Raw genomic sequence first — 22,833 nt, forward strand, 5'->3', positions numbered from 1 at the left:
ATTTCATTAATTCTGTGTTCCCTGATTGAGATAGTATTTTTCCAATACCACCATTTATATTTTTTTATATTTAACTAATGGGGATCTGCCCCCCTGGCCATCTTCGGCAGGGCAACTTCTCATGCAGTGAACTTAGTTAATAACACATAATACCATAAATTCGTAACAAATTTAAATTTCAGTGATTATGATATCAGTGTCTTTATATTTAATATTCTATGGGATTGACTATTTGAGTGAAACTAAACACGTGTTTAAATACAAATGCAAAGTTTGCTGAAAATTAATCTACAATGAGAAATTACTATTAACCTTTTTAAAACCTTCATTTAACATGTATTTGGGCTCCATCTATATAGGTATGAAAGGTTTTTGTCAACGTCTTGATTTTTATATCAAACAAAACAAAACAAAAAACATAGATATAGGATCGGCGCACGAGGAAATGAAAGCGGTTTCCATATACTTGTTTACGTTTACGTATCCTCGAATATTGTAAAATATGAGCAATAATTTTTATTCACTTATAATTTCGTAAAAGTAACATTATTTATAATATGTTACTTCTTCACCTACTAACCTAAAAATCAAATATATTTCTGCATTTTTTGCTATTGTAACATGGCGTTGGTATGCGTCTGCATTATCTGAGGCGCAACTCAAGGGTGACGCAAAGGGTTTAAAAGTGTTAAAAGATCTAAGCAAACTTCAAAAGGATTTTTGAAATGCACAATTTCGTATCTAATTGCTCATTCGAAAGGTATGATGGAAGGAATGCAACAGGTACCTACGTGCAAGTAATATTTAATTGGACCTGTTCTAGTGTGAGTGTAAATCATACAATGCATCTCAAAGTTTAGCATGATTATTATTAATTTTGTTATTAATATTTTTACTATTAATATTTTAACATTAACTTTATTAAAAGTAATTGTTTTAGAATGTGGCGAAGTATTGATTCAATTACTAAGTACTACTAACTAAATACCTACATGGGTTTTTCGTTATTATGACTAGTATAATAGCTTGTTAGGACAATATCCTTAATGATGATGTACTATATTGACCTTCCAGTTACTTTTTGTAATATATTTTATTTTTGCATTCATTTTGGGACCTAAGTATTTCATTCGAGCCGTCAAACACCGAAATAGGTTCAGTAGTTTTTACATATTTACAATAAGGAATGATACATAATAATATACTGGTATATTTAAACAATACTCATTCGACATAATGTAGAATATGATTATATTAAGTATATACTGATTTCAAGTTTAATTAAAACAACGGTTTGTTAATATTGGTTTAACTTAATGTTACACCTTTTATGTTACTGTGATTTGGATAAAACGACAAGTTCACCTTATTAACAAATTCACGAGAGAATCAATCAAAAAATGGAATCTTATAGTCAAAAAACGCTACTAAATTCGAGTTAACTTAAGTATTTAAATGAATATCGATGACGCTAAGTTTATAATACGATTAAGTACCAATCATTAAATTTGACCTTGATTGCGAATATTATTATTAGATTAATTAATAATAAGTAGACAATCAATCAAATCAAATTGTAATCACTTCTAGTATTTTTATCTTAAACATTCACGGTTATCTCGTTTTTGGAAAAAGGTGACTTTTGCACTTACAGGTAGATTATAATGTTTCATTGCAATCCTAATGAAACAATACGATTTGAAACAATAACGCTCGATAAGAATAAGTTCATTAATATGTAAAATGTTGTACCAATGTCCCCAAGACAGCAAACAATTTGTTATAAAAAACCAAGTTCACCCTCGTTTAACGCGTGTGATACGTTAATGTAGTTTAACCGTAAAGCGAAATGCCAAATAGTTTATTTCAATGTTGGAAAATAATTTCAAAATCTGAAAGTTCTTGGTTGAAATTGCATCATAATCGGGATAAATTTGAAATAAGGTGTTTATTCCATCTTCACAGCGAGTTTTTGACAAATCCTAAGAAGCTGTTGGGTGTTATAATACACATATTTTGTGGAATATGATACAAGTGTTCATGACTTGTTATCGGTCTGTACCTGGCCCAAATATGTTCATCTCCAATTGTTTGTTTGCCCAATTTTTATATACACGTACATGGGTTACATTTCAACGGACAAAGTATCGATTAGGGAATGCAATCCCGGGATCCCCGACAATATTATGATATATTTCGATACCTATGAATCCCGGGATTAGTAAACATAATACTTAAACTTTCGGGATTGATTTTTTTTGTCAATCACAATCAATAAGTATGTGTACAAAATTATTGTTAGTGAAGTGTATGTACCTGCACATGTCACAGGGGGAATTGCCGGATGCTCACGGATAATAAATAACCATTTTTTGTTATCATACGCAACCGTAAGAACATCAGAAAAAAATCGTTCATTTAACCAGCTAGATGCCACTGACGTTCTGGCGCGCGAACGGCGTCTAACCGCCAGTGCCACGGACGAGCAGGCGGGCACTTGTTTCTACGCAGAATTATATAAATATTATCTTTTCTTAAATAAATAAAAAAAAAAGTTTTACATTCACATTATTATCTATATTACAATATTATTTACTCTATTAAACCCATATATTTCCAAGATTTAACGTACACAATATTAACATTAATTAATGTCTTAAATAGTATAAATTATACTAGACATTTTTGACCGATTTTATCAATGCTATTTGTATAAATAATAAAAATAATATTAACTATCGAAAAAAACGCCAATCCCGGGACCAGTCCCGGTATCTCGGGATCGTCAAATTGTAATCCCAAAATCCCGCGATAAAAAATTTGGCTCGGGATTGGGTTCCCTATTCCTGATGTCAAAAATATAATATAATCGTAAAGTATTCATATTTTCTACCCATAGAAATATGAAATTCGCGCTATTTAATTTTCAAACGCCGTTATACCTATAACGACCGGCCGAATATTGTGGAATGTTGTCGAAATAATTATTAACGACAATAAACTGTGATTATTATAGATTTAGTAGGCGAACTATATTATATATACATTGGCGCATCGGGTATTACTTTACAATAATTATTAGTGTAGAGTAGAGGTTTAAAAAATACTATAAAATCTACCAGTGTATCATTATTCATTAAATTAATTTATTTGCTGTTAAATTTTGAATGTGAAAAGTTATGTGAGCACAGAAAAACAGTTTATTTATTGAGATTGAAGAACACTGCTTTCATAATTAAGTAATACATGAAAGGTGAGTTTGAATGCGCAGGTGGGCTTGTAGGAAAGGTAGACAGAGCGGCACCATGCGACAACTTTACTCTCCATTTACCTGTTGTGTTATACACTGACGTATTTATGGCTAAGCTTATAGAAAATCTCTCAAAACTACTACAATATTATAATATTGAGACATTGAGTATCGGTCTACATAGAAATTGCATAGGTACACGTTCGATTAAAGAAGCCTAAGTAAAACTTAAAATATGCCTTACGGAAAATTTACCATAAAACAAAAGCATTATACTTATTGTTTTGTAGTGTGTAGAAGTGATTGATAATTTTCTAGATATCGCAGTGAGTATGGATGTAATATTTTTTTGAACTCGTTTTTAAATCTGTCCGCGCGGTTAATAATGTTTGAGTACAACACTATAAGAGTACAACTTAATATTTTTACTTTTTTCACTATAATATTACTTACTACATAGCAGTGGCAAGGGGTGGAGGTAGGCTGTTAAGATTCGACATATAAAGTGCACACAACTTTGTCAGTCATACTTATTTATTTTAATTGAACTAAGAATACGATATGCAGATGGTGATGGTTAGTTTTTAAATTCAATTAAACCCATCCTAAACCAAACCATAATAGTTTAGGTATGTTATGGTGGATTCGATAAAAATAGTGCACACCTTTTCACGCATACTTATTTGTTTTTGTCGAATAAATAATACTTGTAACAGATGGTGATGGATAGTTTTTTTTTAAAATTCATTAAGCCCTGCCTAAACCAAACCATAATCGATAAAATATGTTTATATCTATAAAATATCTACAATTATATATACTTTAATGGCATACTTATAGATATTTTATAGATAAACGAATATTTGTTGACTATTATCTTCCATGGCTTGGATTAGGCAGGAATTAATTGAATTTCAAAAACTATCAATCTCTATATAGGTACAGACTGGAATCTTAGTTCATTGAAAACAAAAATACGTTTGACTTGCAAAGTTTAGTGTGTAGTTTTTATGTCGGATCATATGCTATTTACCGCGAAGATATAAAATAGAGCCAGTGACATAAAATCTGCTTAATGTAAAATTTATATATAGAGTTCTAGTTATAATGTATTTTCATAGATAAATTCCTACTGGAATAAAAATTCTCAAGATTAGGTGGATACTGATGACTTGAGATATCAAACGATAGTCATCTATGACGATGGTTTAGTGATTCATTTATATTTTAAGTGTATATAAATGCCGATTTACTTTCCCTTATGAAAATTAAAGTTAATAATTTTTGAACTCGATATAAAATTTTATTTTGTATTTAGTTTATAATCTCTATTGTTTTGTGCAATATTATTTTTAATATATTATGATTATGTATTCCTTGTTTATTATTATCAAAATATTTACGATTTAAAAGATAATGAACCGATTCCTGAAACCGATGACTTCCTCGTCGTTGTTATCCATTTTGACATTATAAATAAATATATCAGCAAAAAGTGAAATTGAAAATATAATCAACAATGTGCATCACAGATAATGAAATTAATTCTAAACTAATAAGTAAGTAGGTACCTACTTATGATTAATTGATGGGGATAATGATAATTTATTATTATGTCCATGTGATTGCATTTTAAGATTTTAATCTGTTAAATTTATGACAATAGTATTTTTAATAATACATTGAAGATACAATGATAGGTAATATCAGTATTGGAATATCTATCTTAATGGAACCCTGGCTATTTAAGGCTGTCCCGGAGAAAAGATTCATACTACTCCGTTGGCGAAGGTGTACCTACGTTTTGCTAAGGTAGCAAACTTATCTTTGCGACGTTTGGTGTACTAAATTCAAACTAATCGTTGTTTCTAATATTTATTTTCTTCCTCGGACAATAAACGCTTTCTTTTTCAAATCATAGCATAAAGTTTTTTTAATATTACCCTTATAATACGAATAAAAATGCCTCACAGAACTGGCAGATAATACGACCAAAGCCCGACTATGAATTCTGACAATATCCGTTAATTTCTTCGTACTGATCCCAACTAAATGGGGCGCAGTTCGGTCAGTATGCAATAATATTTTCTAGGTCATCAAAAATTAAATGGTTAAATACATATTATAAGTACAGATAAGTAATTACATCGATATAGTAGATACAAAAGAATTTTTCATTTTGTTGATATTTTTAGGCCAATAATATGTAATAACGTATTATCACAGTATAATATTATTAGTATAGTATTATCACAGTAATAATCACAGTATAACCTCAATTTTATTATTATTAACTTAACTATGAAACGTTATAATATCATGTTGCTTCTCAGTACGGCTACCAAATAATTTAAACACAACGTAGTTAACCATTATGTTCTACTAAATTAACTAAAATTTTTTATATTATTTATAAACTTTATATTTAACACAAAAACAATAAATGCCAGCAATAAGACTCGTAATTTATGAATGAATGGAGTCATTCAAACCAATATTTACCGGCGACGTGTACAAAACAAATTTAATTCGGGTCTAGGACGATTTGGCACCGGACAACTGGACGCCACGGAATTCGAAAATAAATAGACGTCAGGTACTTATAGATACTTTAAAAAAATATTTAATATTATTATTTATATTTAAATGATTATATTATGATTTAATAGTTGGTGAGAATGTAAATATGCAGACGTAAATAATGATTTAATCGTGCATGTGTTTAAGTTCCAACGAAAAACGAGTTTTTTATTTTATATAAAGCCTTAGGCATGGTAATTCTCAATCCGCAATAAAGAATACATTATGTTAAGAGTAAAATGAATTAAAACTACTAAGTATCAGATAGAAACTGATTAAAATACCTCGTCTACGTTCTGTATAATACGTGTCTATAATAGTGCGGGGTCCGATTGTCCGGAGTCCAGTCGTCCCATTCCCTTTAACTTTTACTCCAACGTATATTGTGGAGAATATAAGCGTGCCGAATGCTTTCTCACTCGCACTTATGGCTCGTTTTTGTCCAGGCCTTGAGTAAGTTAATAAATAAGACAAATAAAACTAATTTCTATAATAAGATTGGAATAAATACTGCAGTAATAATGCAGATATCACTGAATGTGATTGTTATTAGATTAAATCTCTTATAATACGATCATTTTGGATTTTATCAGAAACCTTTTATCTCTGTGTATGTGTCTAATCAGAACTGTATTTCGATATACAATTATTAGTTTTTTTTAGCAATATATGTATTATAAATATTGGTTTTTATGTTAAGAATGTCGTCTACAAATTACTTTGGATCCGATGTTCTCTTTAACGTGAAACAGGTGGTACCTATACTTGTTTCTACCATGCTGAAGCAGCATGTTACTATAGAAGCTGTGTCGTAAAAAGTGGTCGCAAATATTGACTGGGAACTTCATCGCGATGAATAATGGAATTTTATCCATTCACCTACAGAGCGATGAGTAAGTGGGTACTGGCATTATAGACGGTAGCTTATAAAACTACCAAGCTATAATGGTGTATTAATTTGCACAAATTTAGAATCGTAGTGGGTATATTGTTTTTTGAAGTTAATTTAATTTGGTGGTTTTGGTATGCGATTTTTTTATCCTTAATATTAAACGATATTATCAGATCAAATACATTATCCTATGTCTACCAAAAATATTTATAGAAAAATGCTGAGTCGTTATGTACCTACCTTCATTTTGAATTTTCAATTACGAGTTACCAACAGTGTCATTGCGATCAGAGGCTCGTTTACAAAAAACTTTACGTGGTTGTCAGTAAATATTATATCCTAAATATATTATTATGTATAAATTTGATAATAATTTTATAACAAAGTATATATTATTATTATTACAACAACGCATTATACGCAACATAATAATAATTATAAACTGACACAGATATAAATAGTGGTGTAGTTGATTTTCTTGCCCCGCTAACATGGCGGAATTAATTTAAGTTTTACTGCACTTAAAAACCATGCTATTAACCATGTTATTAAGTCAATTCTACAAAACCACGTTTTCCATATTTCTAAACCACGATAATTATGTATTTCACAGGGTTCTTACAGATATATGAATTTAAAAACCCAAATGGTGATATCAAGGCTATACTTCAGCTGGGGCACGGTCTTAAACGATCGTGACTACGCAACGCGAAGATTGTGCAAATGACGCGTGCTGAACAAAACTTTGTCAATTTCATGAGTTATTTTAGTTAAGAAAAGTATTACAAACGAAGAACTAGTAAATACATATTTAGGAATTAAAATATAATACGAGGTGGGTCAATAAGTCCTTAGAAAAGCCGACAAGTGGCGCGACTAGTACTGTAAGCGGTTTGTTTTCATGCAGCGGCACTACCGATTCAGTATGCTGCGAAGTTTCAATCAGATTGGTCGGGTTGTTGTGTGTTTTTCGTACATTTAAAAAAAAAAATTGCTTGTGGAAAATGGAAAAATGGAAAATGGAGAAAATTGAGTTCAGAGCTGTTATTAAACATTTTAATATAAAAGGGTTAACAGCAAAGGAAATAAAAAATGAGTTGGATTTAGTTCACGGCATATCTGCTCCTTCACTTGCAACTATTTATAACTGGTTAAATGAATTTAAACGTGGTCGTACATCAACAAAGGATGAACCACGCTCAGGACGTCCTGTAGAGGTGACTACACCAGATATGATCAATAAAATCCACGATATGGTGTTAAGTGACCGAAGATTAAAGTTGAGTGAGATAATTGAGGTTACAGGGATCTCAAAAGGTAGCGTCATTTCTATTTTACATGACAAATTGGGCATGAAAAATATTTCTGCAAGATGGGTGCCGCGTTTGCTCACAGTCGACAATAAACGCAGTAGGGTGGTGGCCTCTAAAGCCCTGTTGTCGCTCATGCAACGCAATCCGGATGAATTTTTTCGTCGCTTTGTGACTGTAGATGAAACATGGATACACCACTATACTCCCGAGACGAAAGAACAGTCAAAGCAGTGGATTGCGAAGACAAACCATGTCCAAAGAAGGCGAAAACCGTAAAATCAGCTGGTAAGGTTATGGCTACTGTATTTTGGGATGCACGTGAAATTATTTTTGTTGACTATTTGGAAAAAGGTAAAACAATAACAGGGGATTATTATGCATCTTTATTGGACCAGCTAAAAAACGAAATTGAAGAAAAATGGCCTCATTTAAACAGGAAAAAAATCCTCTTTCATCAGAACAATGCCCGTGTTCACACATGTTTACGATCAATGGCTAAAATAGAAGAATTGAAGTTCGAATTGGTCGACCACCCACCGTATTCGCCAGATTTAGCCCTCAGTGACTTTTTCCTTTTCCCAAACTTAAAAAAATGGCTAAGTGGACAAGGTTTTTTTGCAAATGAAGAAGTCATCGATCGGACAAATGCTTATTTTGAGGACCTTCCGAAAACTTATTTTTCTGACAGTTTAAAAAAAATTGAGAAACGTCTAACCAAGTGTATTGAGCTCCAAGGAGATTATGTTGAGAAATAAAAAAAAAATACAAAAATAAAAACTGTTTTAATGCTTTTTTCTAAGGAATTATTGACCCACCCTCGTATCATAATATATGATTTACTGTCCGCGTTGTCAATTTACCATGAATGGCATGAACCACTAATAATATACATAAATTTACTGTCCGTCACTTTAATTGTTGGTTCTCAAACTTTTTTTGAGTCGTAACTTGCGACCTACCACAACATATTTGTAAAAATACAAAAAAAAACATATTAAATAATCAAAAAATATATTTTACACTTGGAATATTTTTTAGTAATACATAAGTACATATTATTTTCGTCCGAAAGTTATTGATATATTTTTATTTTGTTTCATAATATTTATTCAATTATGAAACAAGACAAGATTGCATAATATTTATTATTAAATAAATATTTTTTAAATTATTTATGTCTGTCATCAGCCATGTTTTTATAAATATTTAAGATGTCCTTATATTCTGTTTGAAGGTTTTTACTGACGATCAAAATTTATCTCATCGGTAACGACTGAAACATACGACAATATCAACTTTGTATTCAAGCAACACTTGCGCCATGTTTTTCATTAATATTTTATATACAACAAGGTAATAATATATTACGAAATAAAATACAAGTCAATGGCCAAGATCTGAATCGATACGAAGGCTTGCAAATATAGCACAACTTACCTTAAAACTATTTAAAATCGTTTATATTAATACGGCTCATCCGCCAGCCAGAGTCGGTTCCCACTGCTGGATGAACTCTTCACCTAGCTTCATCCATTCTTTCCATTCCCGTGTTCTTCACTGCGATGTACATCAATATATTCCATATTGTTTACATTTATGATTACCTATTCAATAAACACCAATGTTAAAATCCAATATTAATGAGTATGTCACGAATAGTCTTGCTTTATTGTGTTCGATCCCCGATCCTTCACGTGGTCAGTGACGTCCCATGGGGGTAGGCAGATTGAGCGTCGATTGGGGGCGGCAGTTACTCGAAGGGCGGCAAATCGAGGAGAGTCATTTAGGATACATTTATATAGAAATAGCTACCTAAACTTTTTTTCCGACCATGTCTGATCTTAATAAGATCATATTGGCCACCACAGACTGGAGGTTTGTATTCACAGATTTTATTTTTTACGATAAATGGATGTCAGCCACTTGCTCAACCTATTAGGTCCATACTCTGATTCATAGACAAATTGTAAAAAAATATGTGTACTTGCCAGACCCGAGATTCGAACCTGGAACCCACGATGCTATAGGCCGATGCTTAAGCCGCGCGGCCATCGTGGGTGCCTAAACTTAGTAATAACGAAAATATATGTCCATAAAAAAATCAGCTCACTGGTTTTGTCGGGTTCGCGATATCTAGTTTACTTCCGTTGCACTTCGACGTCCTTGGTGACCAGAAACGACACATACAGATTTGTGAATAATTAGTCTGATATTTATATATCGTAATAATGCATCCATACAACAAATTTCTTAGATATTGGACTCATGAAAGGATGATGTTACGCAGTGAAACAACTCGGAGAGTAGAGCTAAGTTAAGTTTGAACAAGTTGAATGGTCCGAGTTGAATGATATTACAATCATTATAATGTTTTAAATATTAAAAATTTAGTTTGTAATGTTAGTGATGCTTAAATTCATGTAAAAGGGTTTATAGTATGTGTGTATATGACTAGATAGGGTGGATAAATTGGGGTTGATGAATAATATAATATTTTGTATGTAAGGTTCTTAACAACATGTATGTACATAATTAGTAACTTAGTGTATTGATCAATAATTGTTAAACAAAAGACATGTTATTGTCATTGGGGATATACCATAGAGAAGGGAGTTATGGATACATACCTAACAGTCACATAGAACTCTACTTTGTTTTTTCTCTAGTTGATTTAATTGTACTTTTTATTATAAATGTCATGTTGTGAACGTCTTGAATTAATAATTTGTTATGTACTCAAAGTGTCTTTTTTTAAATAAATAAATAAAAAATTTAGTAGGTACTTATCTATCTAATTTTGCTACTTAACATTATTGACGAAAAAAAATATGCAGACACTCAGAAATAATGGAGCTGCTCCAAATAACTGTCCTGTAAAATATTTCAAATGTGCCTTCGAATAATGTTGCGTTCAGCTGATGAAGTAAAAAAAGGTTAACTTGCAGTTAATCTTAATAACATGTATTCTTTTTCACTTTCATAATAGTATATAAAAAACTACACCATCTGTATAAATTAAGTTTTGTCTTTGGTTTTATTCGTTTCAATTTAAAAACAATAGTTTTTATTTTTCCACAGATTTGACGACCGTGGCAATACATTTTTAGGACATAGAGACGTTCTAAAAACTCCTTAACGATGGAGAAAAGGACGTCCAAGAACAGCTATCGGCTGGACAATTTTGATTCAACGTAAGTATAAACTAAATTATTTAAAATATTATATTATTATGATATACCTACCAAATTAACTCAACAGTGGTAACTAATATAATATATCGTCACTGTTCTGGCAGAAGACACTAATTCGAAAAAATTACATAAGTATTGAGTTAGTTATACCAAAATGTTCCTTATTTGAAACTTTACCGTCTGGAAAGCTTCTTAATAAATAAACAGTCTTTATTTTAAAGTCATCCTTTTTACGATCACTTAATAAACTCACATGATAGACCATTTCAAACATTTTAACAACTTCAAAGTCAAATTACTCAAAACTAGTATTCTCCAGTTAGTGTGTTCTGCCAGAACAGAGACGATATGTGGTTTTTTGATCAATTATAATAACGTGCATTCGAGATAGGTATATTTCCCCGAGCTGTTCGAGTTGGCCAACCCAATCCATTTAAAAATACATTATTTTGGACAACTTCAGAAAACACACCGATTAGATTATTATCCTAGATACAGTTTGGCCAAGTGGTACTTGAATGTCGCATCTTTTCATAGTCCGTATGGGTGCTTTTATCCAATTTAGCTATCGATCCACCAATGCGAATTAAATCGAATATTTTGGAGGTATATTACAAACTTCTCCAAAGTAAAGCCACCCAACCATTGGACTAATGCCAGTATTATTCAAAACTAACTCTACATACTTGTAGTGGTGCACCCAGGGGGTGGGGGGGGGGGGCAAGGGGCGCTGGCACCCCCCAAACATGAAAATTATCAGAATAATTTTAAACATTGAAATTGAAAGCCAATAAACTATACCTTAGGCTTAGACAAATAAAAACACGGCAAAAAAAGATTTATAATTCTCCAGCACCTTTTTTAGAAAAAAATCTTAGATTTTAATTTCCAACACAAAAATTTCGAAACACTAATGTCGGATTTTTTTAGAAACCCAATCCTTAATAGAACTGTCAAAAAATTCTAGGTGTCCACCCGAATTCCGGAGTGGTGTAGGTCATGGCTAGAGAGGGCTGACAGGGCTCTAGCCTGGGGCCCGGACTGTGGGGTGCCCGGCTTGTCGATTTGACCAGATAAGTGAGATAAACACACATCATAAATTAGCTTTAAAAGTAAAAAAAGTCGCCTGCGGTGCTATTATACTTCATGGCCATGAACATTTTAAATTATATAATTGTGCAATATATTTTCTGATTATTATGTGTCGATACTATAGACAGCTCCATTATTAAAGTAGATTTATTAAAAATCGCTAATAATTCACCGTATAAGTACCCTTAATTTGAACTACCGTCGGTACCGCCGTTATGCCTCCAATTTAATAAAAACTAGGAGAAACTGTACAAATATGCCGCCGTATATTGTGAAAATATGTACAAAATAATATATGAAGAAGAAAAAGAGCCTATGGGACTAATTTACATTCTCTTCCTTGCCCCCCCCAATATTAAATCCTGAGTGCGCCACTGCATACTTGTATGGTTAGTTTAATATAAGTTTTCGATTTATGTGGTGAAATGAAAAGTGTAAATAAAATGAAAGGTTTTTTTTCCAAATTTTTAATGAAGAATTATTCTTCAATAAATTCTGTCTTTATTAATTTAAAATATTTGAGCAATCTTGACACCATAATGTATCGAGTTAGTAGTGTAAATACGTTGATTACAAAGATGGTAGCCAATTAATTATCGATGGAATTTGAAAACACAATAGATATGTATTTATTAAGAAATACCTACGTTCTATTAATTAAAAAAACAATACGTATGTATAGTTAACTATTTCTTTTATTCAACGAATAATTCACAAGATTTAAGAATATATCATTCTGATTATTGAACATATATAATTTTGAAAAAGACTTTCTGAGAGAATATATTATAACCAATAGAAAAAATCTTTTTTTAAAAAAAGTAAAGTAAAGTAAAAAAAAGTAAAGTCGCAATTAGTATGTCACCTCGTAGCATAGTGGTAATGCAACGGATAGGGCGTAAACCTGGGAGATACGGGGTTCGATCCCCGTCGGGCTGGCTTACTTTTTTTCAAAAAAGTTTTTTTTTATTGGTTATCATATATTCGCTAAGAAAGTGTTTTTAAAAATTATATATGTTCAATAAGTATGTAGTAAGTACTTATTCAGCATATTTTAATAATTATCAGGGCCGGTTTTGTCTGGTCGAATGAGACGTTCTCTAGCAAGTATGTATATTGTATACCTTCTAACAAATTAAAAGGACAACATTTTTTATTGAATACATTAAGAAGCCGTTTTTAAATTACGTGGAATACTTACCAAGTACAAAAAGCGTCAATTACATTGAGCTTTTTTATGAGCTGATTATTGGCAAATTTATAATCTGCCTGTAAATTCGCCCAGTGTAATCATCGAATAAGCTAATAAGCAGGTTGTAAACACTCCACCTAGAAAAGTTGAAAGCCGGTCAACTTTTCACACTACACGCCGGCGTGTGGGCTTACTGCGTCTGCGCAGTAGAGCGATGGTGGTGGAAAAACGAACTACTCATTTTGAAATTTACATTTTTGACGTTTAATGGAAACATTGTTATGGAGCGTAGCGACCTCCCGGTAAAAAAACGAACTACGTTCCGTCAAAATCGCTCGCTGGCTTGTGGCTTATCAGCGAATGGAAAGTTTTGTGTGTAATCATGAAGTCGCAGTAGCTGAACCGCCCGCTTTTGAATTCGCCAATAAGCAGCTCGTAAAAAAGCTCAATGTAATTGACGCTTAAGTATTGTGTTTTATTTTAATATTATGCCCGTGATAGCCTAATGGTCCGCTTGATAAATCGAGGATTTCGGGTTTCAATTAATCTTAGGTCTGGCAAAATTCACAGATTGTTTTTCAATGTGCGTTTAAATCAAGAGCATCTATATAATATGCTGAGTAAACGGCCAGCAAGGTTTCTGACATTTTTTCAAGCTTATTGTTGACACATCATAAATATCAACATAACCTACAATTTTATTAGTAATGTCATTGCAATTGCAGGAAAACAGTCGGTTTTATTAACTCTGTTTATTTTTTTCCGTAGAGCGAATCTCACCACTAATCAAGGCTTCCAATCAACGATCTCATTGGGCCCAGTGGACTCAACAAACCTGACCAAAGATGACCTCTATGAACCATTTGACCATCGAGAAGTGGAGCATCCGAACTCGTGAGTAGTACAACTTAACTTATGTATAATTTTACGCTAAGGTCTTGTCCAGATGGCGCGATTTGACTCGCGCGTAAAAACTCGCGCGCATTCCAGGTACATGTGGATGTGACCTCATTGAGACGTCCACATGTGATCGCCGTGAGTCACTTCTCGCGCGCGGTCGAGGTACAAGTGACCTCATTGAGCTGCCAACATGTACTCGCACCGTATCGCGGCAAGACACGCGCCATCTGGACAAGCTCTAAGCAAATAATACGAATATGGTTGTGCAGTTCCAATTTTAAAAAGAAGTAAAACTCGACGACAGATAAATTAAGATGGTGGCCAAACATAAGATTGTCCTATAATTAATCGTTTGATTTGATTGATTTTCAATTTATACATTTAACACGTATTTTTTATTGTGCTGAATACTAATTCGACGTTAAGCTTCATATTTTGCAATTGATTTGGTAATGTTTTATAAACTATTTTTTACAAATCGATCAAATTGAGCAGCAATATTATGACCATACCGAAATAAGATTTGATATAAATAAAAAGGATTTCAATATACATATACCAGGGCTCCAAATGGACAGGAGCGCCTTCCGCTTCATGAAATCCCCAAAATTATTGCTCCATCCCGTGGAAAAAATATTGTGACCGTTTGAGCTACTTAGATAGGCCATAACTATGTTAATCTTTTCAGAAAATTATCAAGCGCCCCAGTTCGTAAAATTTTCCATTTCGAGCGCTGACTTACACATACACATTTTATTTTTTATAAAAACTATGAATCATTCAAAAATATTTTCGCTGTATTAAAAAGAAAACTTAATACACTAAATTTTAATTATAAACGTAACTAAAAATAGTAGATAGATAATATGTAATAAAAAGATGTGAGCTTTCAACGAATTTTTAATTTATAACGTTTTTTAATTGCGGTATATCTTTGACTTGAAATAAAAAATATTTTTTTAAATTTTTAGTAGATTAATAAGATTAATTAATTAGAACACTGTACCTACTAACACAGCTACTACTACTAGCACAGGTCTTGTGTAAATTAATAATCAATAAATTGTCTCAAATTGCAAGCTTCGTATTTTCCGCTATGTACGTCTGGTAAGCAGCTCATTGTACCTTAACAACTTTTGTGGTTTTCCATTAAGAGCCATAATGGCATAAGTTCGATAAACTTGGTATGAGTTATACCATTTTGACCTTTAATACACCGTAATAATGTATGAAGCATATAAGTATAATCATCGCAAAATTGCGCAATTAACGTCCAGCTGTCTGGTCGTGACGGATGCCCATTTTTGGAGGAAACAAGTTTCGGTCGCCGGCTTTTAAGTGATTCAGTGTACCATTGATTCTTTGTGTATCGACCCTGCTAAACCAAAAGGGTGTACAGTAGAGCAATTTGAAAAAAAATATTTGGTACTTTGCCAAAAAATAGTTGCAACTTTATGACGAAATGACTCCTACCTACTGACACACTTGAGGGTCGCTGAAGATGGCATTCTAAATAATAATTTTATCCCATATAATATAAACCTTTGTCGCAATAACTTCACTAAAGGCTTAATTACATTGGCAGATGCGCAGACCCAACCCGATCCGACAACCGTCGTGGCCAACGTTTTAAAACTATTTGCAATTACACGCAACAATTCAATTGCGTTGGTCCTTGCTTTTGGTTGGTTTAAAATAAACATAGTGTTGCCATTATTAAAAATATAGGTTGACCGAAAACTAGATATTTCTTGGATTGGTGGCTACACTGAATGTATTCCCGCGCAATTTTACGTCAAAAAAACTGAACTGTCAAACCTAACATGTGTTGAAATTTCTGCGGCCGTTTGAGAAATTTATAGAAAGTTTTGTATACTTATTGTTAATTTACATCATGAATAACTGGGCGAGCTTGAATCTCCAAGCCAATCGATTAAGACTAATTGTAGCGAGTATGGCTATATTTCAACTGGAGTGTATTAATTCGACGAGGACCTCAGCGGTAGTCCATACATTTTTTTGAGATTTCGCCATCTTGTAGTTGTTAAAATCGAGCAGTAGAATAAACGACCGTTTGCGTGTTTTGCGAGCAGGCGCGTATTCGGCTATTTTCATACGCTTTCGGCAATCTTCGCTTGCTAATGAATGGATCGCACGACGGAATAATAGGAAATTTTCCACTTTTGTCCCGATCGCTCACGATCCTTAAAAACCATAGAGAATAGAGTTTGACAGTCGTGGCAGACGATCAGGCCAGACGCAATCTGCCAATGTAATTTGACCTTTATGCCCTTTTGGATTAACACCCGTGAAATAACATGCACCTACTTATTGTTAAAAGTTAGCAAGTTAATCTTTGGTCATTCCAACCAAATCGGGTGGTGTCCAGCGCTCGAAATGGAAAAGTTTACGAACCGGAGTGCTCGACAAATTTTCTGAAGATATTTACATAGTCATCAAATCGTATGCGTATTTTATAATAATAAGTGTGTCAGATTTTCTATTCTATGGCTTATCTAGCTCAGACGGTCAACACATTTTTTCCACGAGACGGAGCGATAATTTTACAAATTTCACGAGCCGGAACGGCGCTACGGTGCGTTCCGTTCCATTTCGAGCCCTGGTGGTGTCTCCAGACGTCCCGATTTTGATGAATTAGTTATTACGCACAAAATATTTTTAAGTTAGGATCGTGCCGTATGCAGGGAAAAGGCTCATGAAACGAAACTACGAATGTTATTATTTACGTCATGTACTTTCTCGCAAGCTCGACTGACGGATAAGAACTGACCTACGTACAATTTGATTGTAAACGATTAGGTTGGTACGCATGACAGTCGCGTGTTTTGGCCATCTAACGTCATCCTACATCAACCGACAGAATTATGTCCAGATAAAAATGTGTCCAATGGCAAACGAAATCGAAACGTCTGGAGGGCTTATTTTTCCCGAAAGTGCGTACATTTATAAATTAATTATTCGATCGTATTCCATTAGCAACAGAGCTATTATATTATAACTTTTTTGGCTAATATAATCAATATATAAAGAATAATAAATAAAGTAAACGACACGGAAGTATTAAAATTAAGTCCAAGAACAAGATAACAAGATAACAACAAGGCAATAGTTATTTATTATTATTATTATTAATAAGACGTGTAATACATTATACAGAGAAAATAGTAGTGCACATTTAATTCAAGTCATAAAGTGATTTTAATTTCTTACAAAAGCGATCTACTCTTTACTGGTCTAGAAAATATTTGTTCTCTTCTATTTTATAATATATTTTGACTACCAACGCGATTTTTTAAAGTGCTGTTTATACTTTAAATAAGTTTAAACCATATTTTTTATAGGACATTATCAAAAAACGAGTCCAAATAACTACTAATATAATTTCCGATTCAAAACAAATAGGCACAACAGCCAACCAAATCGGAACGTCTGGAGGGCTTATAAAGAAAACACACGTGTTTATAAAGCAGATTTCCGAGATAACTCATAATATTATTTTTTGATAATTAATAATAGTGATATTAAGACTGCTTGGTGTGGTACATCGTTATAACATTTACAATCTGTAAAGAATATTAAGTGTCCACATCAGTTAAAATGATAAAAAGATATTTTTTACCTGCTAATAACCGATTCAGAATCTAGTGTTATTTATATTTTAACAACCAATTCGCAAGAAACAATATGAACCGAATGAATGACACTGCTATGCAGTGGCGCACCCAGGATTTAATATGGGGGGGGGGGCAAGGAGGAGAATGTAAATTAATCCCATAGGCTCTTTTTCTTCTTCACAGCCTAATTTCTCGTTTATCGGTCTTTTGTCTATTGCACTCAGTGTACCTACACCATGGTCACCACATCATGAAATGGGCCCTCAGGCTAGGATATTTGGCGGACCCCTACCTACCACTAAGATTAAAGACGGTGTGAAATACTACATTAACGTTTTTTAAATTGTGTTTTAGTTCAAATTAAGGGTACTTATACAGTGAATTATTGGCGATTTTTAATCCATCTACTTTAATAATGGAGCTGTTGAGTATCGACACATAATAATCAAAAAATATATTGCATAATTATATAAGTATTTGAAAATGTTCATGGCCATGAAGTATAATAGCGCCGCAGGTAACTTTTTTTTTTTACTAATAAAGCTAATTTATGATATGTGTTTATGTCACTTATCTGGTCAACCCGACACGCCGGGCCCCCCACAGCCCAGACCCCCAGGCTAGAGGCCTGTCAGCCCTCCCCAGCCATGACCTACACCACTCCGGAATTCGGGTAGACACCGAGAATTTTTTCCATTAGACAGTTCCATTAGGGATTGGGGTTCTAAAAAAACATGACATTAGTGTTTCGAAATTTTCGTTAAGTTTTTTTGTCGAAGTTAGAAATTAAAATCTAAGAATTTTTTCTAAAAAGGGTGCTGTAGAATTACAAATCATTTTTTGTCGTGTTTTTATTTGTCTAAGCCCAAATGTATAGTTTACTGGCTTTCAATTTCAATGTTTAAAATCATTCTGATAATTTTCATGTTTGGGGGGTGCCAGAGCCCCTTGCCCCTGGGTGCGCCACTGCTGCTATGAATGTCCAAATACAAAATAAATTATATGGAGCTGGTTTCTGCAATAAATCTTGAAAGCGCTGGTCGTTATTTTCATATTTCAAATAAACGAAGGTGCTGACCATCTTTGACACAATATGATGAAGAAGGTACAACCAGCTTTAGTAAATTATTACATTTGATTAAAATAAGTGTGTTAGATTTTTTATGACGTATTTACCTCAGACGGTCAAATTAATTTTTCGACGAGACGGAGCGATAATATTGCCGATTTCATAACCCGAAACTGCGCTCCGGTGCGCTCTGGTCCATTTCGAGCCCTGGGTACAACCAAAAACTATGTGTGTTTTACAGTGATCCACCTGTCGTGAATGTGTAGCAACTCCATTATGCAGACAGTATCTCATGATTGAAGAATACCCAACCACCCTCTTTAATAAACTAGATGGGGAAAGGGGTGTCGCAAGTCTATATTGCGGTAGTTAGACTGTAGATAAAGACACTAAAGCAAATGGAAATAATATAAAATTGTTTGATATGAAGTTATTAAGTGCTGATATGATAATGTCATTTTATTCATTCTAGGGATACCGGATCGCTGGTTCACTTGCTTAAGTCTTCGTTAGGATCTGGTATCTTGGCGATGCCCACTGCATTCAAGAATGCTGGTCTCCTCTTCGGCTCTCTAGGAACTGTTGTTATTGGAATTATCTGCACGCACTGTGTACACATTTTGGTAAGTGAAATTTTTATATTGTAGAAAATAGACTGTAGTGCAGTGGTGGCGAACCTATGGCATGATGATTTTGTATGGCAGGTGAATGTTTTATTTTGAAGAGAGAAAATATACCTATAATAATAACAAATGATAGATCGCATTGTATAAAAAATAGCAGGTACTTACCTAAATACTCTACAAGAATAAACATTACGTTTAATGTAATTTAAATTCAATGAAAAATTTGGTGACGAAGTACTTGTTATTTTGAACTGCATCACTGCTTTACAGTAACTAAAGAAAGCACTTCATAACATATCATAAAAATCCGTTATCGCAAATTTTCTATGACTTACTTATTCCTAGCCGGAACAATGCAAATAATAATGTTCCGATCCAAATTTATTGTGTTGTCGTACTATGTATTTCAAAAATAATAGATAATCGCGGACTAATTAATTAAAAATATAGATTATCTCATAAAGCAGATGAAGTTATTAAACACTTGCAAAGTGTTAACATCACGGTCACGACTCACGAGAATAGCATTTCCAATAGTTTAAAATTGAATCCTGGGACCCACGACGGTCTGGCAAGTACACATAATATATCGTTTTTCAATGTGTGTATGAGTCAGAGTATAGGCATATACAGTGGCGAAGGCTCCATACTTAGCGATTATTCAAAGCCTACCTTCAAGAAAACTATATCTTCAAGTATTTATTTAAAATTTAAACACATTCATAAAATAAGGAATATTTTAAAATATTGAGTCACCTATGATCAGAATTTGCATTTAGAATGGCGACTGTTTATTAGTCAAGTTAAGAATCAAACAAAAAATTACACGCGAGTAGCGACATCTGTTTTTGTTCTTTGAATGACGATTATTGACATCTTAATCGAAAATTGTTTTCTATACTTATGATGACTCATCTCTTCAGGCAAGTCTACAATTTTCGTCTCGTTTGGTAAGCGCTCGAGACACCGCTTATAACTCTTTATGCAAATTTTATTGTCTATGCCTGCCGCTTTAAGCAATTTATAAATAAATAAGATGATCTAAAAAAATAATGTCTATCGGGTTCAATCAGATGTAATTATTAATTGTTTTTAAAAATAACAAATAATTGTATCTCTTGATTATTATTTAGATTAGTTCAGTCATAGACCAACATAAATTATATCATTTTAATTCAGTCAGATTGTTGTTCGAAACACGGTGGTAAAGTTTTATTTCGTTAGACAAAATTCAGTGATTTATTGTGTTCTGAATGTGGATATATTATCTTATTTTATACCCTAAGTCATTTGTCAGTGCTTTATATATAAGTATTTATTAAACATCTAGTTTTCCGATTGATTTTGAAAATTGTTATAAGTACGACAGACCAAATTTTACGAATATCATTCTTGAGTTTGACGTTTGTTAAAAAAACATATATTATCAAAGCTGGAAGGTCAAGGGTTCATTTAGATTTGCACACAAAACTTATAATAGATATTATCACAACAATTTATATGACAAATATTCGTTTTTAACTGGCAGTTGTAAAATATTTCAGTGTGTCGTTCTCATTTTAGTGTGCACCTATTCATCAGTAGTAATATCGTAGGTAAGTATTATCTTCTTATCTCCCGTAAGTATACCTGACAACTATGCTCTTTTTCTCTGATCTCTACAGCCTACCTCTTTCCAAAAGTCACCCTTCGCCACTGGGACCTAATAGGTTGAGCAAGTGGCTGACGTCCATTTCTCGTAAAAACAAAATCTGTCAATAAAAACCTCTACTCTGTATGTGTATGTATGTATGTCTATATGATCGTATTAGAATCGGACATGGTCGAAAAAAAGATTGAATAATTATGTAAGAATATTGAATATTGAAATATCGCCGTCTTGATAATGACAGAAAAATAATTCCGAGATGTTCGATCGACTTGAAAAACGCTGTGTGTCGTGACACATTACGAGGCACATGTCATTCGTGGGTACTTGTTTATTGCTAAATGTGCGAAATCCGAGCTACCGTTGCGCCATCATATTCGATGATGCAATATAAATAATTATTTAACTCTAAAATAAATTAATTTTAAATCATCATCAATATATGGGTTATTAAAAAATACACATGATTCCAAATGGCATTTATATTAATGTAATAATTGCAATTGATTCGAGGAATAATGTATTAATTCTGTGAACGAAAATATTATAGAAGTACCTACAAGACATAACTAATTATTATGTAATTAATAAAAGTGAAATTAAACTCTTGTCTCCATACACGATACTAAATTCAACGGTTTAATTTAATTGTAAAAGAAATACGTGGCGTGCAAGTTGGATTAAAATATTTACAAGATAAAAAGAACTTTTTATATAAAACGTTTTTAAATTTTCTATTGAATCATATAAACTTGACTTGACAATCAATAAAAATTGTACTTGATAGAAATACTGAATAATGAAATGTCATTTCATATTGATTTCCATAGTAACGCACGTATATATTATTTAATAGTTTAGTTGCTAGGACCTCCTAGTAACCAATAATGGTATCGAAATAACTTTTCATACAAAACAGAATTAACTGTTAATGAATTCAATTCTACTTAAAGATGGCTAAAAGTATTAAAAAATATATATTGGCATCGTGTTTTGATATATTCTAAAAGTTTCAAATGTCTAGCTAGTCGGGAAGTTAGTTAAAAATCGATTGCAAGATTTATACCGGACAAATAAGAATACGACCTAAGAAAAACGTTGTAATAATAAAATAACGTTTATTTGATTTTACCCCTAGGGCAGACGGAGCAGAGTTCCGTGTTTGGATCACTACTTGTTGGCTCAAAAACTCTTTAATGAATTGTCATTAAATGTCCAGTGTATCGAATTTGAAGTCTCTAGGTAGGTATACGGGAAATAGGCAAAAGTTCATTTTAGTTTAACGACATGTATGAAGATAATATTATATATTATATTTGCTTGGTTTATAAATGGATCACGCGGCCCAACTGCTTGAGAGCGTACATGAGTGAAACGGAAAATAATTGTCAACAGTATATGGGACGTAATTTCGGCCGCGTTGTTGCCAGTCGGAGAGTGATTGT

At 32.8% G+C, this 22,833-nt stretch overlaps 1 protein-coding gene across 1 annotated transcript in view; it reads left to right on the forward strand.

Moving 5' to 3' along the window:
* Positions 1-22,833, forward strand: part of LOC147063881 (proton-coupled amino acid transporter-like protein pathetic) — a 72,138-nt gene that overhangs the window by 17,766 nt on the left and 31,539 nt on the right. Inside the window, exons 2-4 of the mRNA XM_085959298.1 lie at positions 11,114-11,226; positions 14,279-14,404; positions 19,587-19,737. Of these exons, the coding sequence (XP_085815424.1) occupies positions 11,174-11,226; positions 14,279-14,404; positions 19,587-19,737 (330 nt within the window). The 5' untranslated portion in view covers positions 11,114-11,173. The remainder of the gene's footprint in view (positions 1-11,113; positions 11,227-14,278; positions 14,405-19,586; positions 19,738-22,833) is intronic.

The sequence above is a fragment of the Rhyacophila brunnea genome, unplaced genomic scaffold, assembly GCF_057557595.1.
Source record: "Rhyacophila brunnea isolate RB1 unplaced genomic scaffold, BYU_Rbru_1.0 scaffold_8, whole genome shotgun sequence".
Classification (NCBI taxonomy): Eukaryota; Metazoa; Arthropoda; class Insecta; order Trichoptera; family Rhyacophilidae; genus Rhyacophila; species Rhyacophila brunnea.